General features: G+C 29.3%; 1 protein-coding gene across 1 annotated transcript; it reads left to right on the top strand.

Annotated features, from left to right (window-relative positions):
• The first annotated feature begins 1,243 nt into the window (after positions 1-1,243).
• Positions 1,244-10,641, top strand: LOC103491733 (short-chain dehydrogenase reductase 2a-like). The gene is made up of 3 exons (XM_008451795.3): positions 1,244-1,574; positions 1,741-1,818; positions 9,651-10,641. The coding sequence occupies exons 2-3, from the start codon at positions 1,751-1,753 to the stop codon at positions 10,444-10,446; spliced, it is 864 nt and encodes a 287-aa protein (XP_008450017.2). The 5' UTR covers positions 1,244-1,574; positions 1,741-1,750; the 3' UTR covers positions 10,447-10,641.
• Positions 10,642-12,807: the final 2,166 nt, after the last annotated feature.

Below are 12,807 nucleotides of genomic sequence, written 5' to 3'. Positions count from 1 at the left end.
AACACCCAACAAAATCAATTTATCAAACATATATGGTTTTTGCTTTTTTAAAAAAAAATATAAAGATAGGAAAAATAATAATAATAAATTAAAATATTTGCCCAATAAAACCTAATCATTTTAATTTTTGTTTTTAGCTTTTAGAAAGTAAACTTATTTTCTCTCGTACTTATACTTTTACCACGGTATGCATCATAAATATAAGAGATGACATCTTAGTCTTTTTAGTTTTAAAATTTTGGTTCGTTTTTCTAAACTATTGATGTATAACAAAAGATGTAAAGTCTGAAGTTATAAATACTGTTTCGAAAATAAAATTGTTATCCGACAGTATCTGTATTTTTATTGTAAGTGTTATGATGAATTTTGTTTTAATTTGATGTTTAACTTTTAACATTAATATTTATAACTAGATTTTTTCTTAAATACTCATAATTTATGTCAGTCAATTCAAAGGAATTACAATAAATACATGTAAGTTACAATACTTTCATCACTGTTAAAATCAAATTTAACTTAGAGTTAGTTTAAATTATTTAAAAACATTAATGCTAATAAGTAAAACCGAACAAATGTAATAAAAAATCAAAGTTAAAAATATAAATATTGAAATTTTGGAAACCAAATTAGAACAAAAATTTAAATCACAGAAGTAAAATCGTAACGTATTGAAATTTATGAATAAGTTGAAATAAAAATAAAAAGTTAAAAGGATAAAAAAAAAAAAAAAAAAAAAAAAAAAAAAAAAGAAGGTTAACAGTTTGTTGCCTAAAGGAAACAAATGGAAATTCCAAAAGTTAGAAACAAAAATATCAATAAACAAAAAAAAAAAAAAAAAAAAAAAAAAAAATGCTATTTGTTGAGTAAAACAATTGCATGAGGTCGGATAAGGAATAATTGAAGGTTAACATTTAAGAACAAAACTTTTGAATGGTTAGATTTAGTTAAGCTCACTGGAGCTCAAAAGATAAGAGAAGTCTAACCATGAAAAGTGCTTAGTGTGAGCTTAAGAGAACCTCTATAGTAGAGTTTAAAGAGTGAGTGGAACTAATTATCAGGAAGAGCCTCCATGATTTATTAATCACAGTAAGTTCATGTAAATTACTTTGAGGTAAGTTGAATTTAAAAGGAAAAAAAAAAAAAAGAAGAAGAAGAAGATTGAGATTAAGCATATGATTTATATAAAATATAAATGAAGGCATTATTTAAAGAAAAGAAAAGAAAAGAAAAGAAAAAATGGGTAAGATGTGTGTGATTAAATAGAGAGAGGTGAGATGGTATATGTAAAACCCAACCCTATGTTATGGGTTGTTCACTTGAAATTCAATTTTGGGTGCGTTCACTTTTCTGATCTGTGATCGTTGCATGAAAATGCGTGTTCATTACAACTCCATCTCCCCTCAAATAAAATTAAATCTTCGGCCTTCCTTTTCCCCTTAAATAATTCTCCAATTTTTCTTCTTAATTAATTCATCTCTTCAATTTTGGCAGCTCCCACATTCCCCACCCAAACCACCCCCTCTTCTTTACTCCCCCCATCCCTTCGCCCTCCTCCTGCTCCGATCCTTCACCAGGTTCCTTTTAATTAAACTCTCTAATTAATTCATTCGTTAATTATGCCCATTGATCCCATTCTTCTTTTTTCTTTTTTTCTTTTTTTCCTTTTTTTTTCTTCTTTTAACTTCTCTGTCTTGAAAACGATCTTGACCGTTGATTTTCGATTGTTTTTTTTCTCTTTAGAGAGATTGAGATGCTCGGCAATGGTCTTCTTAGAGGGAGTTTCAGGTCGTTTTCTGCAGTTTCCAGTCATCGGAGAAGGTATGAATTTCGATTATTTCTTCTTCAATTTTGATATTTTCGTTTTAGCTTTCGTGAATGAATTCTGTTTATTTTGTTCATTAAAAAGAAAAAAAAGGAATGGAAGCAAGAGGGAGGTTTTGATGTTGCATCCTTTCTGCATTATTTTGGATTTATGTGATTTTTGTTGTTTTACCATATAATTAGGAAGCAAGATTCTCATGCCTTTACTTTCGTGATCGGCCGTTTTCAAATTTTAATCATTTCTTTTTTTTTCTTTTTCTTTTTAAATAATTATGATAATAATAATAATAAGAACTAAACCTTCTGGCCTGTTGTTCACCTTTCAGTTCTTGAATGTGTGTGTGTGTGTTTTTTTTTTCAATTTAAAATTGACCATTTGTAGGAAATGACGAAAAATGAAGAACAAATCTGAAAATTTAAAAATTAAAAACTAATTTAATTTTCAGAAATTAAAAAAGAAAAATCAAAATCAAATGTTATGTTTTCACTTTTATTTTAAAGATGGAATACTCCTATAATTTTAGGTACACTTCATAGATTGGAAATATATATATATATGTTTTGATTTTAAAAAGTTACCAAAACGGATGTAGTTGTGACAATATTAAAAATTAACATATAGTTGTTATGCTTTATTCTATTTTACAAAGCTATGATCTGGCCTTTTAAATAATCAATTTCAACCGACTACTTATCTTCCTAGTTTTCCTAAAGAACATCGTAAAATTCATGTTATTTTGAATAAATAAATTTATTTTTGCTAAATTTTCATAAATATAACCGAACAACATAAGAATGAGTCTCTTTTTAAATATTTCAGATTTATCTTTCTTTTTTTCTTTTTCATTCTGCGATTTTTTTCTATCGTTTTCTTGCTTTTTTTTTTGTGTGATTTCTTTCCATCGTCTTCCTTATTTTCCTCCTATTTTTTCTTTTTTTCCCGTAGTTTAGATTTGGATAATCAAATCTAAAAGATGGTGTATAAAGAATTGAAAAGTCAAATCTAAACGATCTTGTAAAAAAATAAATACCAAAGTCAAATCTAAACTTGCTTGAAATTTTTTGTTTAACAAAATCGATCATGTTTGAAAATTTTCGTTTAGCCAAATCTAAAGAATCATGCATCAAACTTTGAAAAAAAAAATCGGATAGATTTGAGAGGCTATGGTATAGCCAAATTAAAAGATATAATTGAAAAAATAAATCTGTAACTAAATTAAACTATAAAATTGAAAAACTAAATCGTTTAGATTTGGCTTTAACTCTAAACGATTGTGTAACAAATACATTAGTCACATTGTTGACAATATGGAGCATTTTTTGTATTTTCCATTACAAGCTTTTTCGGTTTTTGGAATTGTTATATAGTGTAAATATTTTGTTATATTTTTTAAAAAAACTCTTGATTATTCGTGGGATAGATTTTAAAATGAAGGCGTTAGAGTGTAATAGCATATTTGAAATTGATTTGATTTAGTTAGAATATTTTGTATGATTAATATTTTTAAATTTTAAGATTTATCATATGTATTTAGTAGTCATATGATCTAAAATTCCATTTTTAAGACAAATTTTAAAACGAAGCTCTTAAAGGCTTAAAGGGAAGGGAAGGGAAGGGAAGGGAAATTTTATTTGAAAGTTGAGTATTATTAATCTTGTATAATTATATATATATATATATATTTTAAAATGATTAAAATTGTTTTTTGTAAAAGACAAAACATAAAGACAAATGATTACTCCTTAAAAGGGAAGACACAAATGTGAGTCCAGTGTCCATATATATGTGGGACACAGTCTTTAGACTCAATTCTAAAAATCTGTCCTTTTTTTAGCCTATTTGTCCTCTTTTTAAATTTCAACACTCTTTTACTTATATTAGTACCTTCAAAACTTTAATTTTAGCCCTATATTTTTAGTAATCTCTCAAATTAAATTTTTATTCATATTTATTCATAATTTAAATTTTGCAGTGAAAAATGTTTCAACAAATACCTTTTTTTAAAAAGTAAATAATAGCAAATAGTAGAAACTAAATTTAACTTTTTTCTTTTATATATTACAAGATTAAAATTGTATTTAATATTAAAATTAAACAAACTACAAAAATATATTTAAAACAGTACTTTAACCAAACCAAAGTAGTATGAGTGTAGATGATAGAATAAGTACCATTTATAAAGTCACGACCATGGGAGGGGGGGTCTTTTATTTATGCAAAAAGCAAGTCACTTTGAATAATATGAACTTTTTTTTTTCTTTCCCTTTTTGAAAACATATATTATCCAAAACACATTTTGAAAGAATTCTTATTCTTAAAAATATATATATTATCCAAATAATCAATGACTTCACTAACATTTCTTTTTCTTCTTCTCAAAAGTAAATGAGTAAAAAGGTTTGGTAAACATTATGAGTTAGTTGGAACAAAATTTTGAATAACCTTTCGTCTTTGGCTATAGCTGTAACTAATTTTAAAAACTATAGTGAGGTTGCATTTATTAAGGTTATGCATTTTAAACAGCTATATATTTTTAGGTACACATAATAATTTTTATATAGAAAGATCAACCCCCATTGCTTAGTAAGAAAATTTCTTTTAATTAAAAGGAAAACATCCTCTCTTTAGTTATAAAAGCTTTAATTTGAGTATAGTTGAATAGATAAAATATTAATTAAGATTGAAAAGTTGTATACCTTAACTAAAATTGAATAAATTTAAAATATATAAAAACCAAAATGTTGATTTAAGAAAATAAGTCAATTAATCTAATAAATTTAGCAGAAAGGAAGCATAAGTGGCGACACCCACCCCCTTCGCTTTCTCGGCAGCTGTCTTTTCTGTCACACTTTCTTTTTCTGCTTAATGTAATAGGAAGTTAATTATAACCATGAAAATGAGTCCTATTTCATCTTCTAAAAAAACAAACAAAAAAGTCCCTATTCCTATATTTATTATCACATTTCTTTTTAATAATAATTCATTACTTCTAGCTCTTACCATTTAATAGTAATAATAATAACTCTCTGATAGAGTAATACTATTCTTTGAAATCTCAGCGTTCAAATGAACAAAAGCTCCAATGTATTAACAACTTTGAAAAAAATAACTTTTAAGATAGAGATATAATTATAAAGGCTTAAATCCATCCATACATGAAATACTATCGTTGAATAAGAAATTTTGAACAAATCACAAATTGTCACATTATTTACAAAATTAATTTTAAAAATTACATATAATTAGATTAGGGATTAATTATAAAATTGGCATGTGTCCCAAATTAAAATTGAAAAAATAAATTGACAATTTCTGATGATACCACATGTTTTCATTACGACCGTTGGATCAAGTTAATTTTTTTGGTCAAATTAAATATTATTGACTTGAGCTAAAGTTCAATTAAGAAAAAAAAAAAAGAGCTCAATTTAGTCCAAATGCTAAATATGATCCAAATTCATGCGGTTGAACCTATGAGCCTCTTCCATGGACCAATTAGGTCCTAATCCATAAAAGCCTATTAGAGAACTCTATAAATAGAGGAGTTTCTTCGTTTATAGAGGTTGTAAATTTTTGACATCTTAGAGAATTCTCTCAATAGCTAGAAGACTTCATAACTACTGAAGTTGATCGACCATCCCCAAGATTGAAATTCCTTTGAAGATACAAGTTTTCTTCTAAAACTCCAACTTCAAGAACATCACGTGTTTTGCTTCCTCAAATTAAGCATAGACATCTAACTGAGAGAGAATCAAAGGATTAAGTACTAAAGATCGAATCACATTGTATCAAATCAACATAAATACAACATCAACCAAGTTCAACTCCACAAATCAAATTTCTCAAGAAATCTCTTGTGAAAAAATTGGCACACTTAGTAGTTCTGTTCATAATGCATAGGAAAGTGAAAGTCTCATGCGTCCTATTGGATTTGAAGCTTTGGTTATCAAACCTAGCCCATGATATATGTTGGCCAAAACTGGGACTTGCAAGACTATAGATAGCTTCATCAACCATTAAATTTGCAATTCTAAGTACTCAATGGCGAAGAAATGATCCCTTGTGCGGAAACACGCGAAGACACAACCAACAAGATAAGAAGGCAGCTAAATACGTTGCATCCTTCAGATCATCCCTTATTCCAAGTTCTGTAAATAGCATGTTTTCTCTACATCCCTTATTCCAAGTTCTGCAAATAATATGTTTTCTCTAGATGACCATGCTTGAGACCTGATCTTTAAACCATCAGGGTTTTGGATAAATTTAAAGTGTGACGCCTTCTTTTGCTTTCGTGTGATTGGCTTATCATAGCTTCTAGATCCAAGGTACCAAAATGAAATCCAAGAGCTAATAGTCACTTGAGAGTCGCTCAATCATTCCTCTACATACAAACTGTTGAATAATACGCATGGAAAATATATTGACATGTCAGCAGAAGACAGTTCATCATATCTCGCGAAGAAGTTAACTCTTTACAAAGAAATGGATAATTTGTCTGCCATAGTATGAAGAGTATTAATCGAAGGACACCAAGCTTCACAAAATGCTCGAACATCGCTATAGGTGTACAAAGAAGATGTTACAGTGCCATATAAACGAGCATTGTAGAGAAGTCGCGTATTTCGACCAACTACAAAGCTCTAGCCACTCCTAATAGAAATCAGTAAAATAGAACTCTCCCGAGACCTTAGTCACAACGTCCCAACATGTTTGGCCTTTAATTAGACGATGTTCAAGAGTGAAAACTCGTTTGGAATTAGGAGCCTCATCATGGATAGCGGATTGACCCATGTATTTTTTCCTAAGATAAAAGTATCTCCATAGATAATTTGGGAAGAAACAAGTTGTTGTCTAAGCTTGGCCAATGATCTGCAAAAGGGCCAACCGATGGCTTCTCCATAAGGAGATTAAGTCCATCTTCTTTTGGTTGATTTCTATAAGAAATTATTACAAGGTGTTGGTTTCAAGACAATAATCGTTCTGTGAAGTAAACCATCATTCTGCAAAAGAAAGATAATCAGAAGCAAGTTAGTGCTGATGACATGGTCTTGAAAAAGAGAATATGTAAAACAAAGTATCATGAAATTTCAGCGAACTTGGTCTATATGGATCAAATCGAGATGATATAAAAAAAATGTGATGTAGTAGGACATATAGGAATGTCATGATAGAGTTACATAGTCTATCATGAACAAAACCAAGAAACCAACAAGCTAAGAAGCATAGTGAAAATGCCTAATCGTTCTTACTAGAAGTTGGATCTAACGGCAAATGCTCAATCGTTCTTAGTAGAAGTTGGATCGCTAATGGTAAAGCAGAGCGAAGATGTCCGATTGTTCCTACTAGATGTTGGATCTAATGGAAAACGTTCGATCGACCTTAGTTAAATTTGGATTGCTGATGACGAAGTCACACCTGCAAATGATTGCAAAAAAAAAATGAAGAGAAAAAAAAGAAGAAAAAAATCTCACCTTTTAAAATTACATTTGGAAGCAAAAATAAGTGCGTCAACTCTAGTTCCTACAAAAAGACTTTCAAAAAAGGACAGAAAGTTAAAAAGAAAAGTTAGAAAAGAAGAGAAAAAAAAAGAGAGAGAAAGGGGAGAAAAGATTTTTTTTTCTTACTTTTGTTCTGCTTGATGAGAAAACAATGATCAATGAGTCTATTTATAAAGCCAGTAGGTTCAATTTCCAATAGGATTTGAAATGATTTTAATATTTTTAAATAATAAAATTAAATTAAAATTCAATTATCTTATGTTATTTTATTTTGTGATAAATCTCTAATTTCACATTTTGAGATAATTAAACATATTTAAATATTTCAAAATTTAGATTTTACCCTCAATTTTAAAATTAAAATTTGGGTTCAAAATTCAAGTCAAATTAACTTGCATATTCATCCTCCATTTTTATCTCAAATTTAAATTGGAGATATAAATCTAACTTTTTATTCTAAAATTGAGGTCTCCTATTTATCTCAAAATTAAAATTGGTCATTTTATCTTAAAATTAAAATGGGTGATTCCAAATTCTTGTGCATCCTTAAAACAACTTAGGTAGAAACTTCTCAAATTAAAATTTGGTTAGTTGCAATTTTTATCCCAAAAAAATAAATTTTAAATTTTTATTTTCAAATCAAATTAAATTGAGGATAAAACCTTGAAATTTTTCTCAAATTAAGGTTTGGTCATATTCTAATCTTTATTTCAAGTTTAAATCAAACTCATATACTAAATTCATAGTTTGATTAATTTGATATTTCAAATTGAGCAAAACAACATCAAATAAATGACTGCAATTTCATTGCCTCGGGCTTGATTTGTTCTCTATTCCTTGGTCAGAGAAACCCAAACATCTATTAACCAGTCCTGACTAGCATCTTTTTTCTCTCCCAAAAAATGCTCGTATTCTAATTTAACTTTATCTTTTTCAAGATTCATTCACCCACATAAATCTCGAGAAGGGACATTTGTTGAATAAGAAATTTTGGACTAATAACCAATTGTCACATCATTTACTAAATTAATGATAAAAATTACATATAATTGAATTTGAGACTAATTAAAAAATTGACTTGTATCCCATATTAAAATTAAAGACATAAATTGGCTAATTCTGATGATGACACATGTTTTCATTATGACCATTGGATCAAGTTAATTATTTTGATCCAATTACATATTATTGACTTAGGCTAAAGTTCAATCAAACCCAAAAAAAAAATTAATTTAGTCCAAATGCTAAATATGATCCAAATCCATGTGGTTAAGCCCATGAGTTTGGTTAATGGACCAACTAGGCCCAAATTCATAAAGTCCACCGGAGAACTTTACAAATAAAGGAGTTTCTTCATTTGTAAAGGTTGAAAATTTTCGACTCCAAAAGGTTTAGAGAGGATTCTCTCAAAAGCCAGAAGCCTCCATAACTCTTGAAGTCGATTGATCATGTACTCTGCTTCCTCAAATCAAGCGTAGACATTCAATTGAGAGAGAATAAAAGAATTAAATACTAGAGATCGAATTACATCACATCAAATCAACATAAATAAAAGATCAACCAAGTTCAACTTCACGAATCAAATTTCTCTAGAAATTTCTCGTGAACAAGTATATAAGTTATTTTAAAACGTTGGAGACTTAAACCCTTGAACCAAAGATTAGTTTAAATTTAGACTAGCAAGTATTGTATTTTCAAATTTCTTTCAAGTTTTTAAAATTAGTTTTTCTCTCTCTTTGAGATGTTTTAAATTTGTTATTTACTCTTGGTCGAGTTATAATCATAACCTAAACCAAAATTTCAATATTGAAAATAGAAGAAAAATTAAATTAATAAATAAAGATTTTACAGTTTTAAATAAACCTACACGGTTATTATTTTACGTTATATTTACATTAAAAACCATTCTAATTTATTTTGTATGTTTGATGAATTTTACTGAGATATAATAGAAAATATATCTCTCATGTCAATGGAGATTTAATACATTATTGTCTAAAAGAAAGGGTTATTATTGTTTCTTAATTAATTATTTTTATTAAGAGATAGTTGCAAATATAACAATTATATTTAAAATAATGAAGTATATAACAACATTTTAAAAAATTTGCAAATAAAGTAAAATCTGTCAAAATCTATCAATGATAGGAGTCTATCGATGATAGACCATGTAACAAATGTTGGTCTATCACTGATAAACCATAAAAGTCTATCAATGATAGAATTCTATATAGATTTTGTTATATTTACAATTTTTTAAAAATATTGCTACTCAATGATTATTCTAAATTTGACAGTCATTGCATTTAATTTATCCCGGTTGGAATCAGGCTTGAAGGCAAGGTGGCTTTAATAACCGGAGCAGCAAATGGGCTGGGCCAAGCCACAGCCCAAGAGTTCGTGGAACAAGGGGCCCATGTGATAATTGCCGATATAGACAACACATTAGGCCCACAAGTGGCGGAACAACTAGGCCCCACAGCGAAATTCGTACAATGCGACGTGGCACTGGAGTCTGAAGTTGCGGCCGCAGTAAACTTCGCGGTGACCCACCACGGAAAACTAGACATAATGTACAACAACGCCGGAATCACCGGACCGGCACTGCCACCCAGCATAGCCGAGCTAGACCTAGCCGACTTCGACCGAGTAATGAGTGTCAACGTCCGTGGAGTCGTAGCCGGAATAAAACACGCAGCTCGAGTGATGGTCCCAGCTGGGTCCGGGTCCATCCTATGCACATCAAGCATGAGTGGTCTCATGGGTGGGTTAGGCCCACATCCCTATTCTATATCCAAACACGCAATTCCAGGGATAGTGAGGTCGGCGGCGACGGAGCTGTGCCGTAGCGGTGTACGAGTGAATTGCATATCGCCGGCACCGGTAGCGACGGCAATGGCGGTGAAGGGGATAGGAGAAATGTACAAAGGGTTTAGTAAGGAAGAGATTGTTGGAATAATAAATGGGCTTGGTGTTCTTAAGGGCGCAATTTGCGAGGAGGTTGACGTGGCGAAAGCGGCTTTGTTTTTGGCTTCTGATGATTCAAAATACATCACCGGTCATAATCTCGTTGTCGACGGCGGTTTTACTTCCTTCAAAAACCTCGACTTCCCCTCCTTCCACTAGTCTGTTGCCACGTGTGTAGATAAGAAAAAACCCATTAAAGTATCATTCTTCCTTTTTCTAATTTGGTCATGTTCTATCAATGTACTTCCTATTATCACATTTCAGTAGACGTGTTTTTAATAAATTTTCATATTTGTACCAAAATTTCAGTAGACGTATTCAAAATAGTCTCGTAGGCTTGTTAAACTTGACATGTTAAAGAGTTGGTTTGATAATTTTTTTAATAATTTAATATTGGTTTTATGATAATGGGAAACTCCTCTACTTTGCAACGTCATATTCAACCCTCCTCTGGCCACCTTGCAATGCCTTTTCCATCACTATAGTGAAGAATGAAGGAGAAGGAGCTTCAGATTTGATCTTGGGCGTGTCTTCGTGCACCGTGTGAGTTTTAATTTCATTTGGATCTCATCTTCATTCGGCTTCTTCTCACTCTCCTCCAGATTTAATATTCATTGTCCATCCCTATGTGCGTTGCACATCTTATTTAGATCTATCTCCCTTCTTAATGGTGTCAAATGAAAGAGCTTAGTCTAATCATTTTGATCTGAAGGAAGAAGAAATACATATTGGAATGGATGAACCAAATGAAGAAGGATAGTTCTCGTTCTTTGCCAAACACTATACGTCCTAAAAGTCCCAATGTGGGTAAACTTTTTTTTCTCAATTTTAGCCTTGAGTTTAGTTTTACATTTCAAATCACTATTTTGTTTTATGGTAAATTTATTTTTAATTTTATTTTTTTAAAATTATAAAAGATACACCCTCTCCCACTCTTTTTTGAATTAATTTTATTTTAAGTTTAGTGAAATTAAAGTATAGGATGTGAAGAATTGGAATGCAAACAGTTTTTTATTTACATTTTAAAAATTAGTTACAAATTAAATATCTTATTAATTTTAATTAACAATGATAAAAATTTAAAGACCTAAAAGTTAAAAGTTTTTGTAACATTTTTTTCCTACTATATAAAAGTCTTCATTAATTTTTTTTCTATCAACGTTGTTATTGAGAAATTTAAATCCATCCAATGGATTGTGTAATGGGACAAGATTGGTATGTTGATCATTTATCAAAAATATTATACATGCTGAAATAGCAATGGGTGATCATAAAGGAAAACAAGTTTTTTTTCCACAAATACCATTAAGCCCACCAAATGACAATTGATATCCATTCAAGTTAGAAAACAATTCCTCATTCATTTATGTTTTGCAATGACAATTAACAAAACAAAAGGACAAACAATTTCTAATGTTAGAATATATCTTCGTGTGTTTTTTCATGGACAACTTTATATTGCACTATCTAGTAGAATTTCAGTAACAACAAAAGTTTGGATCAAGCCCATAGGTGACAATAATTTACCTTCAAATTGTACAAAAAAATATTGTTTATAAAGAAATCCTATTCTGATAAATGCAAGTCTTACATTTTAAATTCTTATATTTTAATCTAATTATTGTAACTTCTTCCATGTACATCTAATTATATTACATTTTGAATTTCATATATTTAAATTTAACACAACCTAAATATATAGATGTAATGTTTACTATAATTTAAAGCTACGCATTATATGTGTCATGCACGTGTCTTTTACTAGTATATATAAAAGGATGGAAGTGGATAAATTTTTTTAGCTCCATTTTACCCTTTCATTATAACTTCTTTTTAGTCTTGCGTTAGTGACAATTTTGTCATTCATATATATTTAATGTTTGTCATTTTCGTATTCAACAATATAGAAATATACTTTGTTAACTTTTGATTTCTTTATTATAAATTTTCTTGGAATTTTAAAATTTTTCTCTCCAATTAATTATGTCATTTAAATTTATCCAAATCCATTCACATTCCTCTCTCTCCCTTAATCTTCCATCTCCCAACTATTTACATTCTCATATTAACTCTTTTTTATTTCTTGCAACCTTTCAAATTCTTTATTTCAAATCTTTGGGTATAAATAACCTAATTTTTTTTCCATTCATGTTCATAAGTCACAACAAAATGCTAAGGGTGAAGAGGAAATCAAATCATGTTTTTCTATTCTCTTCTTTTTTTTTTCCTTTTTTGTTTTCTTGTCTTTTATATATATATATATATATATATATATATATATATATAGAAGTATATTTGTGTATATTTCTCATTTATGTTTCTTTTTAGTACACAATAAAAGTTGGGGAAACTTGAACCACTAACTTCGTGGTTGTCATGTACATATGTCTATGCTCTTTATGTTCAAGTCAATGTGATATTGAGAATTTTTTTATAATGTAATCATGGGAATCTTGCTTATGTTTTTTTTCATTTATTTTTTTTATTAAAGCTATTTTATTAATAAAATGGTTGAATGAC

The sequence above is a fragment of the Cucumis melo genome, chromosome 6 (genome assembly GCF_025177605.1).
Source record: "Cucumis melo cultivar AY chromosome 6, USDA_Cmelo_AY_1.0, whole genome shotgun sequence".
Taxonomy (NCBI): Eukaryota; Viridiplantae; Streptophyta; class Magnoliopsida; order Cucurbitales; family Cucurbitaceae; genus Cucumis; species Cucumis melo.
This window is presented reverse-complemented; position numbering and strand designations above follow the sequence as displayed.

Bases quoted from the DNA above. Each gene is read 5' to 3' on its own strand.
- LOC103491733 (XM_008451795.3), top strand. From the start codon at position 1,751: ATGCTCGGCAATGGTCTTCTTAGAGGGAGTTTCAGGTCGTTTTCTGCA. The intron at 1,819-9,650 runs GTATGAATTTCG...GGTTGGAATCAG, and splicing joins GTTTCCAGTCATCGGAGAAG to GCTTGAAGGCAAGGTGGCTT.